General features: G+C 42.9%; 2 protein-coding genes across 2 annotated transcripts in view; both read right to left on the reverse strand.

The window, feature by feature from the left end:
- LOC123764674 (keratin-associated protein 16-1-like) overlaps positions 1–189 on the reverse strand; it is a 6,268-nt gene extending 6,079 nt beyond the window's left edge. The window contains exon 1 of the mRNA XM_045752648.2: positions 1–189. This exon is cut by the window's left edge and continues 393 nt beyond it. Within this exon, the coding sequence (XP_045608604.2) occupies positions 1–189 (189 nt within the window).
- A 1,191-nt stretch (positions 190–1,380) lies between these two features.
- The window catches only part of LOC138351085 (neuroblast differentiation-associated protein AHNAK-like), a 45,678-nt gene continuing 22,058 nt past the window's right edge, over positions 1,381–25,000 (reverse strand). Inside the window, exon 3 of the mRNA XM_069302712.1 lies at positions 1,381–1,656. Coding sequence (XP_069158813.1) covers positions 1,381–1,656 — 276 coding nt within the window. The remainder of the gene's footprint in view (positions 1,657–25,000) is intronic.

A 25,000-nucleotide genomic window follows, 5' to 3' on the forward strand; every position in this document is an offset into this window, starting at 1 on the left:
TGGGACGCAGTGGGACGCAGGGGTACACGGTGGGACGCAGGGGTACACGGTGGGACGCAGTGGGACGCAGGGATACACGGTGGGACGCAGTGGGACGCAGGGGTACACGGTGGGACGCCATAAAACTCTCAGAACCTTACTGTAAGCTTGGGGGTCAGTTTCAGAGCGGCAGTAATGGAGAGAAACCATTTGGGCACCAAACTGGGCGGGACGGGGACGTCGAGCCGTGAGAAAAGTGCCGAGACTGGGCGATAGTTTCCTTGAAATGTTAGAATATAAAAATGTTTAAAGAGGCATTCAAAAATAATGTAATCTCCTCCCTTCCCCTCTTCCCCCCCCCCTCCCCTCCCAGCAATCCCGGGTCTTATACACGACTCGAACCCCCTGTATCAGAGATAACCCGAGACGAACAGCGTGATATAAAAACAGGTTATAAACGCGAAATAAACGCAGAACCGAAGACATCACAAAGACGCGCGCGCATAATCATGTCAAACACGCGAGGAAGAATTTTATTAGTGCTAGGGGGGGGGGGAATAATAAAGTTTTGTTGTAGATTTTTGAGGAGGCGTCGGGTCGCCTTGGATGGAGGAGGAGGATAAGGATAAGATAAGAGGAAAATAAGGATAAGAATATGGAGGATAAGAGAAAGGTTATTCTGATAGTTTAGCGGCGAGTCACTGCAAGTATTCTTTAAGAAATGTTCGTTGTTGCCTTCCGGGGATGGTTGAAGGTGTAGGGGCTCCGTATCGAATCCCAGAGGCTCCGTGGCTGGACCTGGAGGATCACAGGGATTGCTTGCAAGCTTCGGTGGATCACCGGTGCTCCTTACTGTAGCTCTGACCATCGCAGGGATGGATTCGTGCTGGGTCGGGGTGGATCATAAGGGCTTTGTGTTGGCCTGTGTGGATCACAGGGAATCGTTGCTGTCCTCGGTGGATCACAGGGAGGTCCACGACGGTCCTGGTGGATCACAAGGAAGGTCCACGTAGCCCCCTGGTGGATGACAGGAAGCTCCACGTAGCCCCTGGTGGATCACAGGAAGCTCCACGTAGCCCCTGGTGGATCGCAGGAAGCTCCACATAGCCCCTGGTGGATCACAGGAAGCTCCACGTAGCCCCCTGGTGGATCACAGGAAGCTCCACGTAGCCCCTGGTGGATCACAGGAAGGTCCACGTAGCCCCCTGGTGGATCACAGGAAGCTCCACGTAGCCCCTGGTGGATCACAGGAAGCTCCACGTAGCCCCTGGTGGATCGCAGGAAGCTCCACATAGCCCCTGGTGGATCACAGGAAGCTCCACGTAGCCCCCTGGTGGATCACAGGAAGCTCCACGTAGCCCCTGGTGGATCACAGGAAGGTCCACGTAGCCCCCTGGTGGATCACAGGGAGGTCCACGTTGCCCCCTGGTGGATCACAGGAAGCTCCACGTAGCCCCCTGGTGGATGACAGGAAGCTCCACGTAGCCCCTGGTGGATCACAGGAAGGTCCACGTAGCCCCCTGGTGGATCACAGGAAGCTCCACGTAGCCCCTGGTGGATCACAGGAAGCTCCACGTTGCCCCCTGGTGGATCACAGGAAGCTCCACGTAGCCCCTGGTGGATCACAGGAAGGTCCACGTAGCCCCCTGGTGGATCACAGGAAGCTCCACGTAGCCCCTGGTGGATCAAAGGGCATCAGTGAAGATTTCTAACAACCTACCTATTCACCATGTTACTAAAAATATTAAAAAAACAATTCCTACGAACTCCCTCTCAACCTTTCTCATCTATACAACAACACGGACGACGGAAATCAATATCAAGAATCAACTTTAGAAAATTGTTCAAACCATTGGGGGGGAGCCAGTCGGCCGAGCGGACAGCACGCTGGATTTGTGATCCTGTGGTCCTGGGTTCGATCCCAGGCGCCGGCGAGAAACAATGGGCAGAGTTTGTTTCACCCTATGCCCCTGTTACCTAGCAGTAAAATAGGTACCTGGGTGTTAGTCAGCTGTCACGGGCTGCTTCCTGGGGGTGGAGGCCTGGTCGAGGACCGGGCCGCGGGGACACTAAAGCCCCGAAATCATCTCAAGATAACCTCAAGAAGCCTTGATGACGCTGATTAATAGAATAAAAGGGATAACTCCAGCAGTGTCACTGTGGCCTTGAGGTCTGTCTGTGTCTCTTTTTTACAGCGAGTCTCATCTAGATTGATTGGGAAGACAAAGGGAGAAAATATAGGCCAGAATAGTACACCTTTTATGTAACGTATGACCAAGCACTTCTTGGAATTAAAACTGGAAACCAACTCCAGGGTGAAAATGGAATATTTTGGCGATGCCACATAAACAACTTGAATTTGACAAGGACGGAAAGTTTATTTTCATAGAGACACGTTTTTTTTAATATTTTTTTTGGGGGTGTGTGTTATTGGGTTGGGGAATGGTAACTCTTAATTTATCCTCCAATCGGGGTTTTTTAATTTTTATGGCGTGACGTTCTAAGAAATTCCGTGGTTTTCATTCACAAATATGGGTCCTTTTTTTTTCCTTTTAAAATGAGCGTTTAAGGTTAGTTCGTGGGAAATATGGTAGATATAGATAAATCCCATGATAGTTATCTCCGTGGTTGTCCTCTATATCAAACCTGTCCTCGTAAAAGAGCGTCGCATTTTGACGTATAATTTACCTAAACGCCAAAATTATCGTACTAGAAAATGATAGGCGCTCACGAAATTGCAATATTTTCCGTTTTCTGTTCGTGGGTCATCTTGGTAGGTTAGAATAGGGCACTTTAGTTCGACAGTTTCTAGACGTTGGGAAAGCTTACTAGGACGGGTTATCATATGGCAGGTTGAAATTAAAATGTATTTCAAGGAAATCAGCCCATATAGAGCGTGGGAAATAGGTATGAATGGGAATAGGTAATAGTACAACCCGTTCTCGCACTTTCGTATAGTCAATATTGACTTATTAAATACGTGCATATGTGACATACTAAACATACTAGTTTACCTTGAAAAGCTTCATAGAAAACACCGACCTTACCTAACCTTCTTAGTATGATAAGATAAGCATCTTATTGCTTCGTAATTACAATTATTACTTAACCTATTAAAGGTAAAGGTATGTCATAATTCAAGGACAACCAAATCCCAAGATTAGAAAAATGTTGTATATTGAAAGAACACAACATTTACATTCCCAGTTAAAATTCTGTGAAAATTTACGGTATTTACTGATACTAGAAAGCAACCAGATTAAATATTTGCAGTCCAGAAGAGCATGTATACTTTGATATACAAAATTGATATATAAAATAAAATATAAAAAGCTCGCATTAAAAATTTAACAATGTAAACATCTATATTTTAAATTCAGTAAAAGTTTGTTATTTTTTTATATGAATCTTTCGGTATTATGTGAAAATATATTTCATATAGGAATTGATGAACAAGAATATATTAGATAATGGTAAAATACTTTTAATTTAATGTTAATAACAAATAATAACACAAATAATAATTTAATGGTAAATATAATATGTTCAATCCTGACACACCTGTATATTGAAAGCAATAGATAAGTTAATTTGTGTTTTGCGTTCTGTTCGGAAGTACACGAGCAGATATTCGTGATGGAATTCCAGCTCTAAATCACAGTGGAAATAGAGGATTCTGGGATGTTTTTATGTTTGTTGAGTGTGAACGCTGCTTCCCACATCCGTCCGTCACAATAATTGTATCCACAATCATGCAACATTCTGTACATATGTATGAAGAAACAAACGGAATTGGTGAAAAGGCACAATATTGCTGTCTACCCATCATCCACTGAAAGAAAATCCAAGGCCAAAATTTTATATTTTATTCAATAAAATATTTTCAGCATCTATATCAAAATAAATCCTTATACAATACACCCCATCAGCCAGAGTCTCTTCCTGCCGGGCTAAATCTCCGTGTTGACGGATTTACCAGTATTTACCAGGATTTATTTGCAGTCTGCTAACCAAAAATTTACATGAAACACATTCTTCCACGGTGACTCTGCTTACCAGATCGCCTAATAAAAAGTGAGGCTCTATAAAAAGCCTCCGAACAAGGAAATTTTACTTATAACATCCATTTATAAACCAAACACAATTTTTTTAACGCGTTTCGAAGTCACAGAAATTCCCGAGACTATTCATAAGGACACACCATTAGATGCCTTACTGTGCGCTGCCGTAATGCCTAGAGAAGAGCATTGTGAGAAGCATAGACCAGGATATTGTCGGGACGGAGCGGCAGGTATTGTGGATGGGAGAAGCTGAAGGTTTTGTTGGCAGAATGAAAGGGTATTGTGGAGTAGAAGCTGTAAAGTGCTGTGGGGGGTGTTGGGGGGAGGGGGGGGGGGGAGGACGATCGTGTTACGGGTGTTGTGTGGGGGTAGATGGTTGAGTTGTTAGTGGCGCCGTGGGCATTGTGGTGGGAGGGGGAGAAGAATGATATGGAGTATATTGTGTGGGAGAGATGTTGTTGTGTGGATTAGAAAGGTATTGATATAGATATTGGTAATGATATATATATATATATAAAAGATATATATAGTCTGGTAGATACGGACCGGGACACAGATAGGGAGGCATAACAAGGGAGGCATAGATTGGAGGCATAAGTAGAGAGGCGTTGATATAGGGTATAGAGGGACATTGATTGAAATGTACAGAGAGATGGGAATATCGATAGATGGGTGGACACATCAATAGATACATGCAAATATTGATAAATTAGGTAATTATAAATCAAGACAGAAACACTAGACAGTTGTTGGACTTGTAACGTCAGGCAAGAAAACAATACCAAAGGTGAGTTACTGTTACTTACTAGAGTTGAAACTCAGAAGTTTCAACTCTATTAAATACCGTTGGTCAGAAAGCATGATATTTGTGTATATAGAAAATCAGTGTTACAGAAACATATTATTATTCGTTTACGTAAATATGTGAAAAATAGTTGTCATAAAAAGTGCCATACAAAGAGGTCAGAGCATCACCAAAAGTGTCAGGCACTCCCAAGATATGTCATTTTCATAAATATTTTCTTTCAAGTTCCATGGAAATGCAGATAGCATGGTGACAAGTTCTATGGAAATGCAGATAGAAGGGTGAACAGTTACATGGAAATGCAGATAGCAGGGTGAACTCTTACAACCAATATCTCGAAACACATTCATCTGTGAAACTATATTTCTCCTTCAAAATATGACTTTGAGCGTAAGAGGAGAGTCTGCACGAGATCAGTGAGATTATGCGCGCCTTAAAAACATATAAGGTTGGTGCTGGTTCAGGATTGGTGTGGGAGCCTCTCCAATATCCTCTTCCCTCGTTCCATCAACCGGTTGAGTCCTCTCGCCTCTCGCAGGGGGAGAGAGAGAGAGAGAGAGATTGAGGGGAAGAGAGTACGGTAAGAGCAGGCTTAGTCCTGTAGGCACCCCTGAATCCAGGCATAATACCAGTGAGGGAAACAGAAGGTGACAGCTGAAATTTTGCGTGTGTGGGGAATGAAGTCTTGATATTTTGGGATTCGTTGGCAACCCGTAATCCCTAACCGCACGATTGATGTAGAATGCCAGTTTTGGCTGTAACGAAGATTTGATGAACTCCTCAGGGAGTCGTGTCATCTCCTGCAAGATGTATTCTCGCTAGTTTTCTGGTGGAGGGATAGACGGAGTAGTGAGAGAGAGCGAGATCCTGAGGGAAAGGACTCGCTGTCTTTCTCGTTACGTGGAGAGTTCCGTAAAGTCTGAAAATTCCGTTGTGTAAGTGCAGTTAAGAGCACCACTAAATTAACTTTTTCTCGGACTTAAGAGCATCGGTTCTTGATGATAATGGTCCACAGTCGACTTGCTAATGGTCCACGACGGACCGAAACTTCGTCGTCTCCTGATCTTCTGGTGTGTGATCTAGTCTTCAGCAGCGGTATCAGATTGTTTGCCGGCGTTCGTGCACTTCTGGTTAGGTAAAACACCTTGGTTCAGAACGTTTGTCGGGTTGTTAAAACGGGCAGTTGAATACAGCTGGCATTACCCGCACTCACTAGCACACACACACACACACACACACACACACACACACACACACACACACACACACACACACACACACACACACACACACACACACACTCACAGGGGTCTGGTAGCTGAGTGGACAGCGCGCAGGACTCGTAATCCTGTGATGGCCCGGGTTCGATTCCCGGCGCCGGCAAAGACAAATGGGCAGAGTTTCTTTCACCTTCATGCCCCTGTTACCTAGCAGTAAATAGGTACCTGAGAGTTAGACAGTTGTTACGGGCTGATTTCTGTGTGTGTGTGTGTGTGTGTGTGTGTGTGTGTGTGTGTGTGTGTGTGTGTGTGTGTGTGTGTACTCACCTATTTGTACTCACCTATTTGTGCTTGCGGGGGTTGAGCTTTGGCTCTTTGGTCCCGTCTCTCAACTGTCAATCAACAGGTGTACAGATTCCTGAGCCTACTGGGCTCTATCATATCTACATTTAAAACTGTGTATGGAGTCTGCCTCCACCACATCACTGCCTAATGCATTCCATCCGTTAATTACTCTGACACTGAAAAAGTTCCTTCTAACGTCTGTGTGTGTGTGTGTGTGTGTATGTGTGTGTAAAAAAAAGTTAGTAGTTAGTAGCAGTTGATTGACAGTTGAGAGGCGGGCCGAAAGAGCAGAGCTCAACCCCCACAAGCACAACTAGGTGAATACACACACACACACACACACACACACACACACACACACACACACACCACACACACACACACACACACACACACACACACACACACACACACACACACACACACACACACACACACAACACACACACACACACGCAAAGAGGACTGGTTTCCAACATGCGACGTTCAGTCGAGGAAATTAGACATTACCACACAACAAGAATAAACAGCGGACCTCATAACAAGATGCAAGGTCCCTCAATGCTCTCCAATTAAAAGTTAATGTTTAAAGCGACGACCAAACCGAACGAGGGTCTTCAATGGACACTGGAGACACAAGACACGCGTTACAAAAGCTATTCAACATTAGAGCCGTATATAAAGGGAACTGTTTAAAGGTGTAGTGCGTGAGAATAAATGCAATAAAGGAAGCATTGAAAAGGCAATGTCAAGGAAGATGGAGTTCGATAACACTAGCATTTCTCGGTGAGAACATTTTGGTGCTTACACTCACAAAATACAAAGTATTATATATCCTAAGACCCTCGGGAGACAGCGAGCTGTTTGTGGTAGCAGTACGCCGGGAAGAAAAACACTTCATGTGTAAAATACGGTCGAAAATATGTTTGGTTATTAGAAAACCATCGATTTTTTTGGTTAGAGGAGAGAGAGACCCTCACATGAAGGCTCAAACTGTATGCATTTGCTGTCACGTAATGTAATTGGTTCTTATTTAGAACGGAAGCTCAGAGTCACTCACAGATGGTCACTTTCTCCTTTAGTAGTGTGTCGGTGTATCAACCTGTAGTGGGTTTTCAAGGCCACCGTATGAGCTGACCAATCAGCAAATCTAACACAGTCTTACAGCTACGGGCTCACCATAGTCTGTGCTACTTGGAACGGTTCCAGGTAGCAAATCTTTAACAACAACAATGTCTAACACAACACAGTCTAACACACACATCTAACACTGAACATAGTCTAGAACTAAATAAAACTATTTATATGCACCTAGAAATGGGGTAAACCTCTTTGAGTATACATATTCTCTCCTCCTGTTTCCTAGTGCTAGACTCTGGTAAACTTGAAGCAACGTCCTCGGGTACTTGATCAAGGCTTGCGCGCTTGGTGTAGTCAAGGTGTAGGACTCAAGTAGTCACAAAAACATATGAGGAAAAATCCTATCACGACTTGAAAATAATCCGGGAATTATATTTTGATGCTGCTCACAGCGACGTGTTTGTGAGGGGAGAGGGAGAGGGGAGAAATGGGGGGTGTTTAATGATTCCCCCATGTTTGGGGGGGGGGGGATGAGGGGGGGAGGGGAGTGTTTAATGGGTGGGTGAGGGATGGTGATTAAACCTGTAGTTTGCTTGCATTATTTTAATCGTATCTTTTGTCATTTGTTTGCATTAATTTATACGTTTCTTAGCATGTTACATTGTAATAATTTGTTTTTAGAAATGCGATTACCATCAGGTTTCACAAATTAATATTATATAAATATATTAATTTTCAGTTTGCGAGAAATATCTTTTCAAGACATGCAAGGTGCTTTTCTTTGCCTGAAACATACACAAAATCCTCATACACAGATAACCACGTATAGCGATTTTCCGCGCGAATTTTCCTGAAAAGTCAAGTTTACCCACTGAGTGAGCACTTGGTCTTCCTCAACACTTTGCTGGTGCAACTACTTGACCAGCCGAAGGTTGCATTTGACAATCGAGGGTTGGAATGGGGTCAAGATGCTATCAGTAAGGTGAAGTTGTTTCGCTCTTTCAACGAGCGAAAAATTTTTTTTTTATAAAAATGTAAAAATGTAAAAATGTAAAATGTAAAAATTTTTTTTATAAATATCTAGTACGTATTACAGTCCTTTCAATACAGCATAACTTCAATTAATTTTTAGTCAGTTAACTAAAAACATTTTTTATTTTCATTCTGAATTCAACAGCCGTTCTCAAAATCCAAACCCATGTGAATGCCTAAACCCACACATAAGAAATGCAAAAGGTGAAATATCTAGTGGAAGCAGACATGCAAGGCCATGCTGGACCTTCCTGGATTACCCGAACGGCTTCGCCACTGTCCGGCAGAGAGAAAAACCTGTACAACCGTGAGATGTAAACAAGAGCAACTATAAGATGTTTAATCTGTCAGAGAGAAAAGATATTTAGGAGCATGAACAAAGAAGTCTTTCAAATGCTGAATACAACTTATGTTAGACTACCACGAAAGTATATTGAAATAGTGTAGAAATGCTACTTCGGGAAAATTATTGTAAGTTTTGATAGCTTGATAATCCTTGTCAGAATTTTGTTTGGATCTCTAAGATACAGTGATATCAGTCGCTATCTGCGTGATGAGTTTACGAACCACAGCTCCGAAGTTCCCTAGACAATGATTTTATACACACACACACACACACACACACACACACACACACACACACACACACACACACACACACACACACACACACACACACAAATGAGCCACAGGGACTTTAGAAAGAACTTTTTCAGTGTCAGAGTAGTTAACAAATGTGGAATGCATTAAGTAGTGATGTGATGGAGGCAGACTCTATACACAATTTCAAATGTAGATATGATAGAGCCCAATAGGCTCAGAAACCTGTACACCAGCTGATAGACAGTTGAGAGGCGAGACCAAAGAGCCAGAGCTCATCCCCCGCAAGCACAACATACATACACACACATATAGAAGTAAATTTTAGCCAATATAAACCCCCCTTTTAGTAGCAAGCAAATAATGTTAGCAAAAGTTACTAACCGCCCAACCATCCACCATCCAGTGTCGTCCCCGCTTCCCTTTGTGATGCTAAAACTCATGAAGGTATTTTTGAGAGTTAAGCGTCGGAAAACTTTTGTGTTAATTTATGCAGCAGTGTGGAAAAAAATCTTTGGTAAAAAAAAAAATCATAGTTTCGAATAATGCGTTAAACAAAAGGCTTTTGTTGGTTTTAAAAAGCGTAATTAGAGATAATCCCAGTTACGACCTCAATGTTTTGGCTGATAACAGCAACATTTGAGCAGTACGAAATAATGTGACATTTCTTTTTGGGTTGTATTATTATTCAGTCATAAGTTATTCCATGTTCCAGAATGATTGATTTAGACATGACGACCATACTATAGTGTTGACTACAGTGGCTAGTTGAAACACTCAGTTGCATGAAAGGAGCTTTGTACTGACAAGGGAAAGAGAGAGAGAGAGAGAGAGAGAGAGAGAGAGAGAGAGAGAGAGAGAGAGAGAGAGAGAGATTTTGGTGGTTTCTTGAAAATTAGAGTAAACTCATCGCCTTAATTCATAAGTGACGTGACAACGATTATGTGGCATGTTGGCAAACTGCCTCCTCTCATTCCTGAGTAATAGGCCACTTGCTAGTTTAAACTCCTAGTACCAGGTGATGTGTTAGATGCTCTTCTGGTACCAAGTGATGTGCTGAATCCATTCCTGGTACCAAGTGATGTAATGGATCCACTCCTGGTATCAGGTGATGTGTCACTGATCAAAATCAGAGCCCAAGAGGTTACCCATAGATGCAGTTTAGTGCATTATATTTTTGGATTTCGTGTTTTTTTTTTGTGACGACTGGAAATTATTATAGACTGATAATCATTACAAAATATTTAATCATTATAGATATAAGGTAATCATTATAGATAATATTATTTTCATAATATATAATAATTAATGATATTCCTTAAATATATTCTTATATGTTTCTTACATATTGCGTAAAAAAATGTACGTAACCACAGGCAGACGAGGAGTCACAATAACGTGGCTGAAACATGCTCACCAAACCACACACACTAGAAAGTAGAAAGTGAAGAGACGACGGCGACGTTTCGGTCGGCCCTGGACCATCATGAAGTCGATTGTGTAACCGAGTACGACCGAAACGTCGTCGTCTCCACATCTTCTGGTATGTGGTTTACTTCTCACACATGACCAATAGGATAGAATTCAACAAGCTTTTATACGTGTCCCTTTTACGAAACCTGTGCATCTTACCTTACTCACTGCGACTTTGTTTACATGTATTAAAACGTTTGTGAACTGCCAAGCGCTATGGAATTGCTTAAAATAATTATAACATTGGGACGAGAACGACTTGGAAGAGTTTCCAAGCTCGTTAACTGTTTATTAAATGCAGACTAAGCCTCCACACTCGAAGATTGATGTACAGGTTTCGCAAGGGGGACTCGCAAGGGCTTGATGAGTCCTAACACTGGGTTTCTTGCTAAGGAAGATTATTGTTGTGAGTAGTTAAAGGATACTGAGTAACGCAAATCTTATTCGAGTGATGAGGATGCTGAGATGAAGGATCATCAAACAACATGCGTGTAGATCTTTAAGGTGTTGTCTCGTGTAGGTGTTGCGTACACCAGTGTGTGAGGCATGTGTTTTTGCGTCAGATTATGCGTCAAACTTTACTAACGCAAGGTGTAAAGCTTTTAAATTAGTGTCCTTCCTTCTCTAACTAATGGAACATTTTAATTACAGTGTCGGATTCCTTTATCATGTAGTCGGTTCTTCAACAGTTTCCTGTTCACAAAGCATTTGAAAAGGTGTCATTATGCCTTGAAATACTTCTCCAGGATTTCCTTCTTAAAAATTTTGTCGTAGCTAATTGTCATTAGGCACAACGTGGCGTCTTAATGTCGAGTCTTTAAGAGCCATTGTTATTGAAATGGCTTGTTATCTGACCAAGTTGAGTGCAAGTAGGTTGTGTCTGCCGGGATGTGGAGAATAGGGCCACCAAGCACTCGGATCGTTCGTTGTGAGTGCCACTGCATTCAGAGGAGAGATAAGGGAGTTGCCCGACGTCGTTCACTAGATATAACGAGCAATAAGGAGAAGCTGGTGCATACAGTGCTCTGCCTCATGATACCTGCATAGTGCTTATTGCTACCAGGAACAGGGGATTCTAGGTGTGTGTGTGTGTGTGTGTGTGTGTGTGTGTGTGTGTGTGTGTGTGTGTGTGTGTGTGTGTGTGTGTGTGTGTGTGTGTGTGTGTGTGTACTCACCTAGTACTCACCTAGTTGTGCTTGCGGGGGTTGAGCTCTGGCTCTTTGGTCCCGCTTCTCAACCGTCAATCAACAGGTGTACAGGTTCCTGAGCCTATTGGGCTCTATCATATCTACAATTGAAACTGTGTATGGAGTCAGCCTCCACCACATTACTTCCTAATGCATTCCATTTGTCAACCACTCTGACACTAAAAGAGTTCTTTCTAATATCTCTGTAGCTCATTTGGGCACTCAGTTTCCACCTGTGTCCCCTAGTGCGTGTGCCCCTTGTGTTAAATAGCTCGTCTTTATCAACCCTGTCGTTTCCCTTGAGAATCTGTGTGTGTGTGTGTGTGTGTGTGTGTGTGTGTGTGTGTGTGTGTGTGTGTGTGTGTGTGTGTGTGTGTGTGTGTGTGTGATGATAAGTATGCAATGCTCGTGGTGTAGACTTTACTTTCTCAACAGTGGGCACTCCTGGCCTCAAGTATATCATAATTTTATACAATCTAAGAATATGGTAAAAGTCTACAGTAAAACACCACCAGTTTACGTGGATAAACTTATCACACGTAACAGCAGCTCTTTACAAACATTCGTTACAACATTAAAGTTAATAACATTGGTACTTGTTACTGAAGCTAGATGCTTCTAAGTTAAACAAGTCAAGCTTAAGGTGGACGAAACTCGGCAACATTGTTAAACTAGATTTACTAGATGCTCTTAAGTTAAACTAGTCACGAGCTTAGTTTCCATGTAACTTAGGAACATTGCTACACTAGACGGCAGTTGAAGTTAATGTGGATAAGTTGTACTGAGTGTGTCTCTATCTCAATATAGTGAGACACTATCAAAATAATTTTGATAGTCCCCAAGGACTATCAAAATTAAAGTTGCTATAGACTCAACAACGTTAAAGTATCCAGCACTTGGCAACTTAGTCACTGGGACTTTCTCAAAAACTTTGTCCCTCAAGACTGTCAAAGTCAGTAATCACTGAAAAAGTTATTGTCCCAGATGGCTTGACAAACCGACTAAGTCCCCCACACGGACAAATACAACGTCACTTTAAACCACGAAATTATACAAGTCAATTTAAAAGATATACACTGATGATACAGATTCACAATAAATCAATACTCTTACCCTACATGAAAAGGATATCAAATTAGTTCCTCAGAGATCAATACTAAACTACCGAATCCTCCCACGGAACCCAGACCAGTGAGGAGGACCTCTCGACCACCCTACAGGTAACCTCGGGTACTGCCAACTATGGATAATTCACCCTTCGATGTACCCTTCGCTCTCAGGGTACACTTGATAACAATTTAAATATCACATTATGTAGTCCCACGGAACCCAGACCAGTGAGGAGGACCTCTCGACCACCCTACAGGTAACCTCTGGTACTACCAACTATGGATAATTTACCCTTCGATGTACCCTTCGCTCTCAGGGTACACTTGATAACAATTTAAATATCACATTATGTAGTAATGTACTGGAATATACGTAGATGTTTACTAAATATAATAATAACTGATCATAATAATAATTCATTACAACACCTGCAGTAATCAATCACCTGGTTTGGCTGCTGTAAATCATCTCACACACACACACACACACACACACACACACACACACACACACAAACACACACACACACACACACACACACAGGCCAGCGCTCTTACACGTCACTCAACAAGCTCTTAACATTTTAACAAGACACCCAAAACGTATATATATCAACACCTTGAAATATTTAACACTCCACCGTACATACAGACACGTAATACATACACAAAGTACATTTATAAATGAAACAAAACATACAGTTTATTTACAAAGTTAGGACACAGTGTATAGTAATAATATGGATACACTGGATCAAAACAGTGTATATATGTCTTAAGGTAAAACCTGTATTACCAAGTTTGTATTTTAGCCATGAATTACCCCATTCATGACTAACCTAACCTAACCGGTATTACTAAGTTTGTATTTTTACCAGGAATTACCCCATTCATGACTAAGAATCGCGGGTCTGCCTAATGTAATCTCAGATTTTTCCACAGCGGCGGCCCGTATTGGGTTATGGTTGAGTAAGTTATCCAGTTAGGGATAATGGCAGTAAAGGTAAGCCAAACTGCTATTATAAGCGATTGGCTGGAATGGAAGGCAATTCAATTCCTTGTTCTTTGAAGATATAATGCAATGCCTTTGAAGCTTATAGGGATGTGGATGGGAAAATAGTGAAATCTGTGATGTAAGAGTGAATGTTTGTCTGATTAGGAGTCCAGACGTCTGGCGCTAGCCTCACTCAAATTTGCAGGGAGAATGGGCTGGGGTACGGGACGGACATAGGCTGGTCGGGTAGGCCATAGTTAAATATTTTAAGAAATGTTAGCATTTATAAATACCCCCCATGTGATCATAATAACTTTTCTGGGGAGACCATTTAGATATTTCAGTGCTTCATAGAAATAAATTTTCTTAGAGCGGGAGGGGAAGAATGTGGAACAGAGGGGAAAGGTGGAAGGAAGAAGGGGGAGAATGTGGGGAGGGACAAAGGGGGTGATTGGGTGCAGAATGGGGAATGATAGAGAGAGGGGGGAAGAGACCTGGGTGCAGCCTATTGGTTGATTGATGAAGATTAAGAGGAGGCACGGGCATGAATATCCCGTAACAAAATGGGTGCAGCCGAGTACCCCACCAGTATAGTTCAAAATGTGTATCTGTTTAAATTTACGGGCTATTCATGCCCATGCCCCCTCTTGGATGGCTGAATCTTGGATGGGAAAAGGTTGGGAGGGTAAGAAGATGAGGGTGAGAGAGGATAAGGATAAGGATAGAGAGATGAGAGGGGAAGAAAGGGGATGGGGACAGAGGAAAGGGAGAGGGGAGATATGAACAAATTGCACAGGACCAAATCTAGCGCCAGAATCACTTACCAGAATAATGTTGGATTGTAAGCCAAACTACCCAACGTCTGGATAACTTTTAGGAAACCTAAGGAGGTTTCTGAGCACTATATGTTCAACATTCGTGAGACCAATTCGCGAGTATGCAGCCATGGCATGGAACTCCCACCTGAAAAGGCAGAAAAGAAAAGTAGAAAAGTTTTTTTTTTTTTTTTTTTTTTTGAGATATATACAAGAGTTGTTACATTCTTGTACAGCCACTAGTACGCGTAGCGTTTCGGGCAAGTCCCTGGAATACGATCCCCTGCCGCGAAGAATCGTTTTTTCATCCAAGTACACATTTTACTGTTGCGTTAAACAGAGGCTACAGTTAAGGAATTGCGCCCAGTAAATCCTCCCCGGCCTAGGATATGAACCCATGACATAGCGCTCGCGGAACGCCAGGCGAGTGTCTTACCACTACACCACTGGAGACTGTGCTCGGAGGTTCGAAGACATGCAATAAGGCTTTTTCCTGAGATACCTCTTTACCTCTCCCCACTCACCTGGGTGACATGATAACGACATAAATTATTCTAAGTTGAATTGACAAAGTAAGCAAAGAAGCAGTAAGAAAATAAAAAAAATACCAACGAGCATTGATGGAAACCACCGCCAACCACTTAATTCCTCGGGGATAGAACGCAGACCTGTAAAAAGCGACGCCGTCGCTCTACCGACCAATCAAAGTGGTTTTGAAGTTTATAAGTGGGTTAACCGTAGCTGCAGGGCACCTCTCCTGTGCCAGGTGAGTACGGCGGGATCACCATAACCCGTGCTGCTTGGAACATTATGTTCCGAGTAGCTGAATCTAAAACAACAAAAACAACATAGCAAGAGGATGGGAAGGCAGGAGCAGGTCGATGGTTCAGGACCCTCTAGCCCCCGGGCTCTAGAAAGAATAGTGCCCAACCACTTGGCCAGTCGGGGAATTGAACGCCGACCTGCATGAAGCGAGACCGTCGCTCTACCGTCCAATCCAAGTGGTTGGGTTTCCGGGATCTAGATAAATGGTAGCACTAAGCACATCCCTAGAGTAATCACCACGGAGTCATCCTAGCAAGTGCAGCCATTTATATAATTTTCTGGGATGAAAAATGAACTCTTATTCATTCATGTTGTGAAGGCACCTAGAACCTCACACGGTCCAAATAGAAGCAACTGTCTGGGGAGAGCAAATGTGAGTGTGTTGTTAACTGGCTTCAACGTCAGGTCCCGCGCGGGACTCCCAAGAGAAGCCCTCAATTGTAGGATCTTGTTGCCTCTTCTTCTTCTTCAGACTCGCTATCTCCTGTGTGCTTCCTATCTCCGTCTCGCTTGCTTTGATGTTTCTGTCAAGGCTCCTCCTCCTTTATCATCCTTCCCTCCACACTACTACCACATCTTCCTGTTGCCTCTTACCACCACATCCTTGTTATCATTATCTCCTTACATATACCTATTCGTTCTTTCCCAACCTTCCATGTGTATAAATGTATATGTTTATCTCTCAGAATGTTCGGTAATATGTGTATTGGTTGTGATGTGTGTCTATGTATGTATTAACACGATGTACTGAACGGGGTGAGAATAGCTACCTCATCCCTTTGTGTGTGTTTTACCTCAATAAACTTATTTCAGTTTCAACCTTCCATATCAACTATCTACTGCAACCTCGCCTGCAATCCTCTTAGGCATCGTCTACCTTCTTCTACTTCTACGTCTTCATAGTATTTTGTTTCTGTTCATTCTACCAATTAGCTCTTCATATTTCTTGTCTTCTACACTAAATCGTCTTGATCATTCCACTTTCCATCTAAAATTTCTATCCTTCTTTATCTTCAGTCTCTTCTTATCAGCCGACTCATCTCTCCCTCATAACTTACACTGATACCTGATGCCTCAACTCCTGCCTCTCCTTACATTGTCTCGTATTCCTCCTCTAACCTATCCTTTCACCATTTCCTCTTCCTTCCTCCTCTTACTTCTCTTTACCTATCCACTCCATCTACCTCTATATAGGTCTTACTCCTTATTCTACCACTTCCTATCCTTGTCTGCGCTTGTTATATCTTTTCTTATCTTCTCTTGCTTTTTCCGCATATCATTGATGCGCTTCTGCGCCTTCTTTTCTACTGTCTCTTGATTTCCTTCACCTGTATTTCCCACAACAGTCACCCCCCCCCCACTCCCACAGTGGGTACAAGCCCCCCCCCCCACCCCTGTCACGTCCTTCACTCTCAAACCTGTCACAACCCTGTCATTTCTACAACAGTTTCTTCCCCCTCAATTCTCAAACTCCCTCTTACAACTCTCAATCCCGGACCATCACAACCATCACAATCACCTGCCCCACACAACCATCACAATCACCTGCCCCACACAACCATCACAATCACCTGCCCCACACAACCATCACAATCACCTGCCCCACACAACCACCCGCGCCCCACAACCTCCTCGACAAGCAAGAGCGTTCGCATCAATTTAAAGCAACTGCCACAGTCATTTAGAGCGATTCAAACTAGATATAGAAAAGTCATCTTTAACCTTGCCTAATTCCTCGCGGTGCTCAGGCAACTTTTTCATAACATCAAAGGTTATCTTGTTGCTGATATTCGCAGACCTGTGGGACGTTATCGTTGTATTATGGCTCAGACTCATATCTTTGTGTTATCATTCTCTCTCTCTCTCTCTCTCTCTCTCTCTCTCTCTCTCTCTCTCTCTCTCTCTCTCTCTCTCTCTCTCTCTCTCTCTCTCTCTCTCTCTCTCTCTCTCTCTCTTACACATAAATATTACATGTCATTAGGTAAGAAATGCTATTGGAATAGGTATGGCTTAAGCATCAATAATAACGGTACAATTAAAAGTATACAATTAATCGCTGCTCTTGTTTCGAAACTCTGCTTCATTACTGAAGACAGGTCAGGCGCTCTTGGAAAACATTGCCTAGACATCGAGGAGAGTACAATAATTACCCACTTCGCGGACACAAGTTTCAGTGTAGAAGCAATTGAGAGGAACAGACTCGCTAACTACTATGGGCAATTCTCTGGCGCTAAATTGCCAAGAGGAAACTCCATTCAGAGCAATTGGGTTGGTAGAATTGATAGGAAATGGCATGTGGGGTAATACTTCCAGTTTCCAGCCACGAAGCTTTAAATGCTAGGAAACAAGGTGGTTAATTTACGACGGAAGAATCGGATTGGGTTACCTTGTGATTCTTACCAGTTTCAGTTGATACTTTAGTGTTATTTAAGATTAATTTGCTACGAAGTGACCAATTATTTGGGCTGGACGGTAGAACGACGGTCTCGCTTCATGCAGGTCGGCGTTCAATCCCCCGACCGTCCAAGTGGTTGGGCATCATTCCTTTCCTCCGTCCCATCCCAAATCCTTATCCTGATTCCTTCCCAGTGCCATATAGTCTTAATGGCTTGGCGCTTTTTCCCTGATAGTTCCTTGCTTGCTACGAAGTGTTACTGTTATAAGTTTCTAATACAATTCAATGGAACAGATTGCGTCTTCTTTTTCTTGATTTAGTATTTGGTTGTGATAAGTGGGGGGATCCTTTGTCTCGGGGAAGAAGATATGCAGTACTCGGGGAGTGTAGTGCATATCTTCGTCTAGAATGGACAGGGGAGGACGATTGGACACCGAACCTTATAACCATTCGTGCCCCCCCCTTCCTCCCCTCTTTTTCATAAGACGATGTTTCATACAAAATGGGGTATCCTTTTTCTCGGTGAGTATACACCAAGAGTTTAGCTTAGTCCTGAAGTATACTCAGAGCTAAAGTATACCTTCTAGTTGACCAATAGCATATCAAAGGCTTAACAGACCTCCAAAAGTTGATAGGCATGAAACCCAACGCCAAACCATCCCAAAACAAATTACGAAATCAGAGGTAAACAGTTCGATGGATCATGTTCTAAGCTGTCGACTAAGCTTAAAACGAGTAGTGGGAAGAGGAGGAGGAGGAGGAAGAGGAAGAGAGCTTATACCCTGCTAACAAGAGAAGAAAGCTTTAAAAAAAATTAAGAAACGTGAGAGAGAAGCAGACCTTGTTATTCCCAAGAAACCTTGACTGGAATGGGTGTCCTTCTCCTGGGAAATGAGTTAAGTTCCGATAAAATTAATCGCAATCGTATTTCTTGCGCGCGGACGCGAATCTCGCCGACCCGCGGGACTCTGATCTCGAGGATCCTGCAAGTCCTCGCCAGAAACTTATCGTCCAGACGAAGAGGAAATGAAAAGCGATCTCCAGAAAATGGAAAACGAAAGTCGAATTTCAAGATATGACTTGAGGAGAAGTTTTGAGACGAGGCGGACTCCTCTCTCTTTTTTTTTTCTTATGACGTGGAATAAAGATGTTCGAACACGTCGCAGGCCTAATGATGGTAATGTGTGTGCCAGGAACCGTTCTGTGGATGCTGCTGATGCTTCTGGCTCTTACATCTGCTGTTATCATTATAAACCTCTGTTTAGTGCCTTTGTTTGGCTGTGTGATCTTGGGGATTCTTTTGTGTACTTAAGGCAAACTAGTGGTACGTGATGCTGTCTAGTGGTACTTGAAGCTTCCTAGTGGTACTTGAAGCTTCCTAGTGGTACTTGAAGCTTCCTAGTGGTACTTGAAGCTTCCTAGTGGTACTTGAAGCTTCCTAGTGGCTTTTATGCTGGATTGTAATTTGAATAAGTTTTACTACTTGAAGTTGTCAAGTGGCACTTGATGTTGTCGATTGGTGTATACTACAGTCTGGGATTTCAGTAGACTGTAGCATACAGTCTGGGATTACATGTTGTCTGCTGCTACTTTGTGCCTGAAGCTTTTTGATTCCGTCAAGTGCTCCTTATTGCTAGCAGCGCTACTTTATAGCTTCCCTGAAGCTATCCCAGCACCCCGGGACCTTGCTGCTGCTGCTGTTTGGCATGCAAATACTCCTATTGTGACGCGATCGACCTGTGCGACAACCGCTAGGAACAATGCTTTTTCAAGCCAAGAATACACAGAATATCTCCTTGGTAGGTTGATTTTACGAAGGTGGAATGGTTATTGGTGAGAGATAGTATCCTTTGGTCTCAAAGAATGGGTGAATGTACTGTCTTTCGTGATGTTCAACGATCGGTGGTGGCCCAGGAGCTGAGGCAAGTTACCCTGACTTCTCATCTCAGGTTTTAGAGGTTATGGGCAAAGATACTCGGGAAATAAAAACAAAGGTGGTACTCCTATAATATCGAGGGCCGGGGATTGGTAATGAAATATACTGACACACACATAAACACACACACACACATCCCTACAAAATCCTCAGGGGAATTGACAGGGTAGACAAGGATAAACTACTCAACACTGGTGGTACGCGAACAAGGGGACACAGGTGGAAACTGAGTACCCACCAGCAGCCACAGGGACGTTAGAAAGAACTTCTTCAGTGTCAGAGTAGTTAACAGGTGGAATGCATTAGGCTGTGATGTGGTGGAGGCTGACTCCATACACAGTTTCAAATGTAGATATGATAGAGCCCAGTAGGCTCAGGAATCTGTACACCAGTTGATTGATAGTTGAGAAGCGGGACCAAAGAGCTAAAGCTCAACCCCCGTAAGCACAAATAGGTGAGAACATATATATATATATATATATATATATATATATATATATATATATATATATATATATATATATATATATATATATATCTGAACGATCCAGAGGGGAAACACCTTCTGTGTCCTTGTCTTTTGTCTGGGACACTTGAACGATCGGGGATTGAACGCCAATCTAAGAGACAAGACCGTCGCTCTATCGTCCGATCCAAGTGCTTGGTTACACCCAGAGGCGGTATCTCCCTATACAATATATTTCATATATATCACACCCTTCAAGTTGTTAAACTTGCCAAGGACACACGGATATAAATATATACTTCACTGGCAGAACGCTCTAATTGGAAGAGACGAGGAGTGGGTGTTAATGAGTCTGAAATGGGGGTCTTTAGAGTTGAAGCTGGGTCCGGTGCGCCTGACAGCTGGGTGGACAGTGCTTAGGACTCGTAGTCCTGATGTTCCGGGTTCGATCCCCAGTGGAGGCGGAGACAAATGGGCAAAATGTTTCTTACACCCCTGATGCCCCTGTTACCTAGCAGTAAATAGGTACCTGGGAATTAGACAGCTGCTACGGGCTGCTTCCTGGAGGGTGGACGCCTGATCGAGGATTGGGCCGCGGGGACACTAAGCCCCGAAATCATCTCAAGATAAATAACTTCAAGATAACCAGGGACCAGATTCACGAAAGCACTTACGCAAGTACTTACGAACATGTACATCTTTTCTCAATCTTTGACGGCTTTGGTTACATTTATTAAACAGTTTACAAGCATGAAAACTTGCCAATCAACTGTTGTTATCTTGAGATAATATCTTGAGATAATTTCGGGGCTTTTTAGTGTCCCCGCGGCCCGGTCCTCGACCAGGCCTCCACCCCCAGGAAGCAGCCCGTGACAGCTGACTAACACCCAGGTACCTATTTTACTGCTAGGTAACAGGGGCATAGGGTGAAAGAAACTCTGCCCATTGTTTCTCGCCGACGCCTGGGATCGAACCCAGGACCACAGGATCACGAGTCCAACGTGCTGTCCGCTCGGCCGACCGGCTCCTGTTATTGTTATAAACAGCCTCCTGGTGCTTCGGAGCTCATTGACTGTTTAATAATTGTAAACAAAGCCGCCAAAGATTGAGAAAAGATGTACAGGTTCGTAAGTGCTAGCGTAACTGCTTTCGTGGATCTGGCCCCAGGTGCTTGGGGTTGAAGAATGTTGGTGTTTGGTTTTAAAGGGGGGGGGGGGGGTAGTAACGGGGGTTAAAGTATAGGAGAAACAAACTAAAAAATTAAAATGGTTCGAACTGCTTCCTGTTTAGTTTAGTTCACCCGACTCTTCCCACATTAGTAAAATAAACACGAAAGTACTCATAATAACAATATAAATTAACCCCCTATTGTTTATGTTATTATAGTATATAAATTAACCCCCTATTGTTTATGTTATTATAGTATACAAATCATTGGTTGTTTTCCTTGATTAATACATTTGTTCTGTGGTGTCTTTGGTCATTAATAGTCAACTATATTTCATATAGTTATATCATATATCGTGGCAGTTCTTACTCTCACACTCTCACTCATCCATAACTATCAAATCATTCTCTCTACACTATTTTCCTTCCCCATTCCTTGCACACCTTATCTTTATCCATTAATTCCACATAGGGGAGGGGAGGGGGGGGGAATTACTAACTTTAATCCCCTCATAATTACTTTCATAATTCTTCAAGCATGCTGCGAAAATATATCATGCTCCTTGGTCTGCTTCCTATAGGATCCTCCCCCCTCTCTACAAAATGTTTTCTTCTATTGAGGTAATTTGTTATCTATAAAAAATAGAATTTTCGGGGTTGGAGGCCAGAGGCTTTGGGCTAGCCTCACCCAACACAAGATAACAGTCCCCCCGTTCAAAAGCATCAGCTCGCATTCCGAATCCCAGCGACTTCTATGAAATCTGAAATCGGGATTTTGTTTTCCAGAGAGTTTTCAACAACTTTTTTTAAAGCATTATATCCCAACTAACAAGTTTTTTTTAACCTACGTTGTTACAATGTTGTTTCATTACATTGCTGCAACGTTGCGACAATCGCAAAAATAGCGTTGTGGTTACATTGCGTTTGCTGGCAATTTATATTCTGAGAAATGAGTGGGAGGGTTTTGGAGAGAGCGAGAAAATGGATAAGATTGGAGAGGGGAGTATAGGAGAATAGAGTAAAAGAGGAAGCGATAGAGGAGAGATGGGAGTACGGCGGATTGGGTAGGAGTAGAGGAAAATAAAGATGAGAAAAGGAGAAGAGGGAAAGACAAAGAGAGAGGAGGGTTGAAGGGAAGAAAGAAGGGGAAGGGAGGGAGACTCAACTTTCACCAAGTATACCATCTAGTTATTCTATAACTAGTGCTGGTATACCTGGATGGACCGATTCGTTTCGGTCCTGGATGGACCGAAACGTCGCCGCTTCCTTTATCTACAGGTGTGTGGATTGAGTGCCTAATGTTCAGCCACGTTTTTGTGACTTGCTGTCTGCACATAGTATGAACATTGTTGTCACAATACATTGTTATAAACAAACAATTGATTACCTGGATTATCAATATGCAATTTTTAAAACTATGGAAAGCAATAATTACCACCATGATGTATTTAGATAACAGAGACGTACACGATATTATGGAGCTGACATTCGCTAATCAACTTAATCCTGTAATTGGTTTCACGGGCATGTCGACCCACGGTAACCTTCACCGACTTACTCTTTTGTGTGTAATTAACTTTCCTAATTACACCTAGTATGGTTTCTGAGTCACATAGGGGGGAAGGTCTGTGTAATAACCACTTTGCTGCTGATAGGAGAGAGGTAATGAAAGGTGGTGAGGTGGCTCATGCAGTAAATATATAGACTATCGTCATGCATTTAATTTGTTTGTTCTGGCAATTACGAGGGGCTTACAAATTTGTTTCTCTCTCTCTCTCTCTCTCTCTCTCTCTCTCTCTCTCTCTCTCTCTGTCTCTCTGTCTCTCTGTCTCTCTCTCTCTCTAAGTAAGATTAATGATTCTAACACGAATCTTTAAAATATTTCTTATGTTTTTCTTCATTGTTGGGGGGAAGTTGAAAAATAATCTCTCCATGTATAATATATATATAAAGTGTTATATATCAAAGTGTTCAGTGAGGATCCACAAGGTCTTCTCTGAGTACTCTTTATTTTCTTCTCCGAGGCTATGGGTCCCTACACTTGCACCAGAGGTGGTACCCCTTCTATATATATATATATATATATATATATATATATATATATATATATATATATATATATATATATATATATATATATATATATATATATATAATTGCACATGAAATTTAATTCTCGTATTATTACAACGTCTCTAATAAAACACTGACGATACTCATTGGCGAGAAGATCCTGGGAGCACACTTCGCCTGGCTGGTGCTGGCCTTTCCTGGTGTCATTAGGCCACAGGAAAAAAATGAAACAACGAGATTTTGAGACAATTTTCTCACTTGCATTACTAACCTAAGTGGAAACTGTGTTACCTTCAATGTCTTGGGTCTGGTGACTTGGTCCAAATAAGACCCTAGAGGAACGAGTCTTTCCACCATTAGTGATTTTACTCTTGGGTGAAGTCAACGTGATGATAATCTTATAATATTCTTGACATTTTTCGGATTCACTAATCCGCTTATCCACAGCTCCACACGCGCGCACAAGAAACTTTTGGGAGATGAAATCCTTCAAGAACCAGGAGGAGAGATGTGGGGGATGGCCGTCACGCGGGGTCATGTACCCTGAAGCCCCACATAAAAATGATGTCTTCGGTAGCAGATGTTTGGTTGGTCAACTTTGGAACTGCCTTTAGAACCATGTGTAAGGAATCATTCAGGACTTTGTATAGTTCACATATGTCTGACTAATTTTGGAGTATGGTGCTGCTGCAGCGTGGAGTTCGTGTCTAACCAAACACAAGAGAAAGTTCTGAGGTGTGGCACAAGACTAGTACCAGAGCTGAGCGGCATGAGCTACAAGGAAAAACTACTGGAATTAATCATGTCACTAAACATGAGGATTTTGACAATATTGTTTACATTCATTAAACTGGTGTAAACTTATATTTCCCAGGATTTTCCCAGAAAGCGAGAGGGAGTGTGGAGACTGGAAGATAGAGGGAGGGTGGAGACTGGTAGCGTGAGGGAGTGTCAAGACTGGTAGCAAGAGGGAGTGTCAAGACTGGTAGCGTGAGGGAGGGTGGAGACTGGTAGCGTGAGGGAGTGTCAAGACTGGTAGCAAGAGGGAGTGTCAAGACTGGTAGCGTGAGGGAGGGTGGAGACTGGTAGCAAGAGGGAGTGTGAAGACTGGTAGCGTGAGGGAGTGTGAAGACTGGTAGCAAGAGGGAGTGTCAAGACTGGTAGCGTGAGGGAGGGTGGAGACTGGTAGCAAGAGGGAGTGTGAAGACTGGTAGCGTGAGGGAGTGTGAAGACTGGTAGCAAGAGGGAGTGTCAAGACTGGTAGCGTGAGGGAGGGTGGAGACTGGTAGCGTGAGGGAGTGTGGAGACTGGTAGCAAGAGGGAATGTCAAGACTGGTAGCGTGAGGGAGTGTCAAGACTGGTAGCGTGAGGGAGTGTCAAGACTGGTAGCGTGAGGGAGTGTCAAGACTGGTAGCGTGAGGGAGTGTCAAGACTGGTA

Source organism: Procambarus clarkii, chromosome 48, assembly GCF_040958095.1.
Source record: "Procambarus clarkii isolate CNS0578487 chromosome 48, FALCON_Pclarkii_2.0, whole genome shotgun sequence".
NCBI classification, from domain to species: Eukaryota; Metazoa; Arthropoda; class Malacostraca; order Decapoda; family Cambaridae; genus Procambarus; species Procambarus clarkii.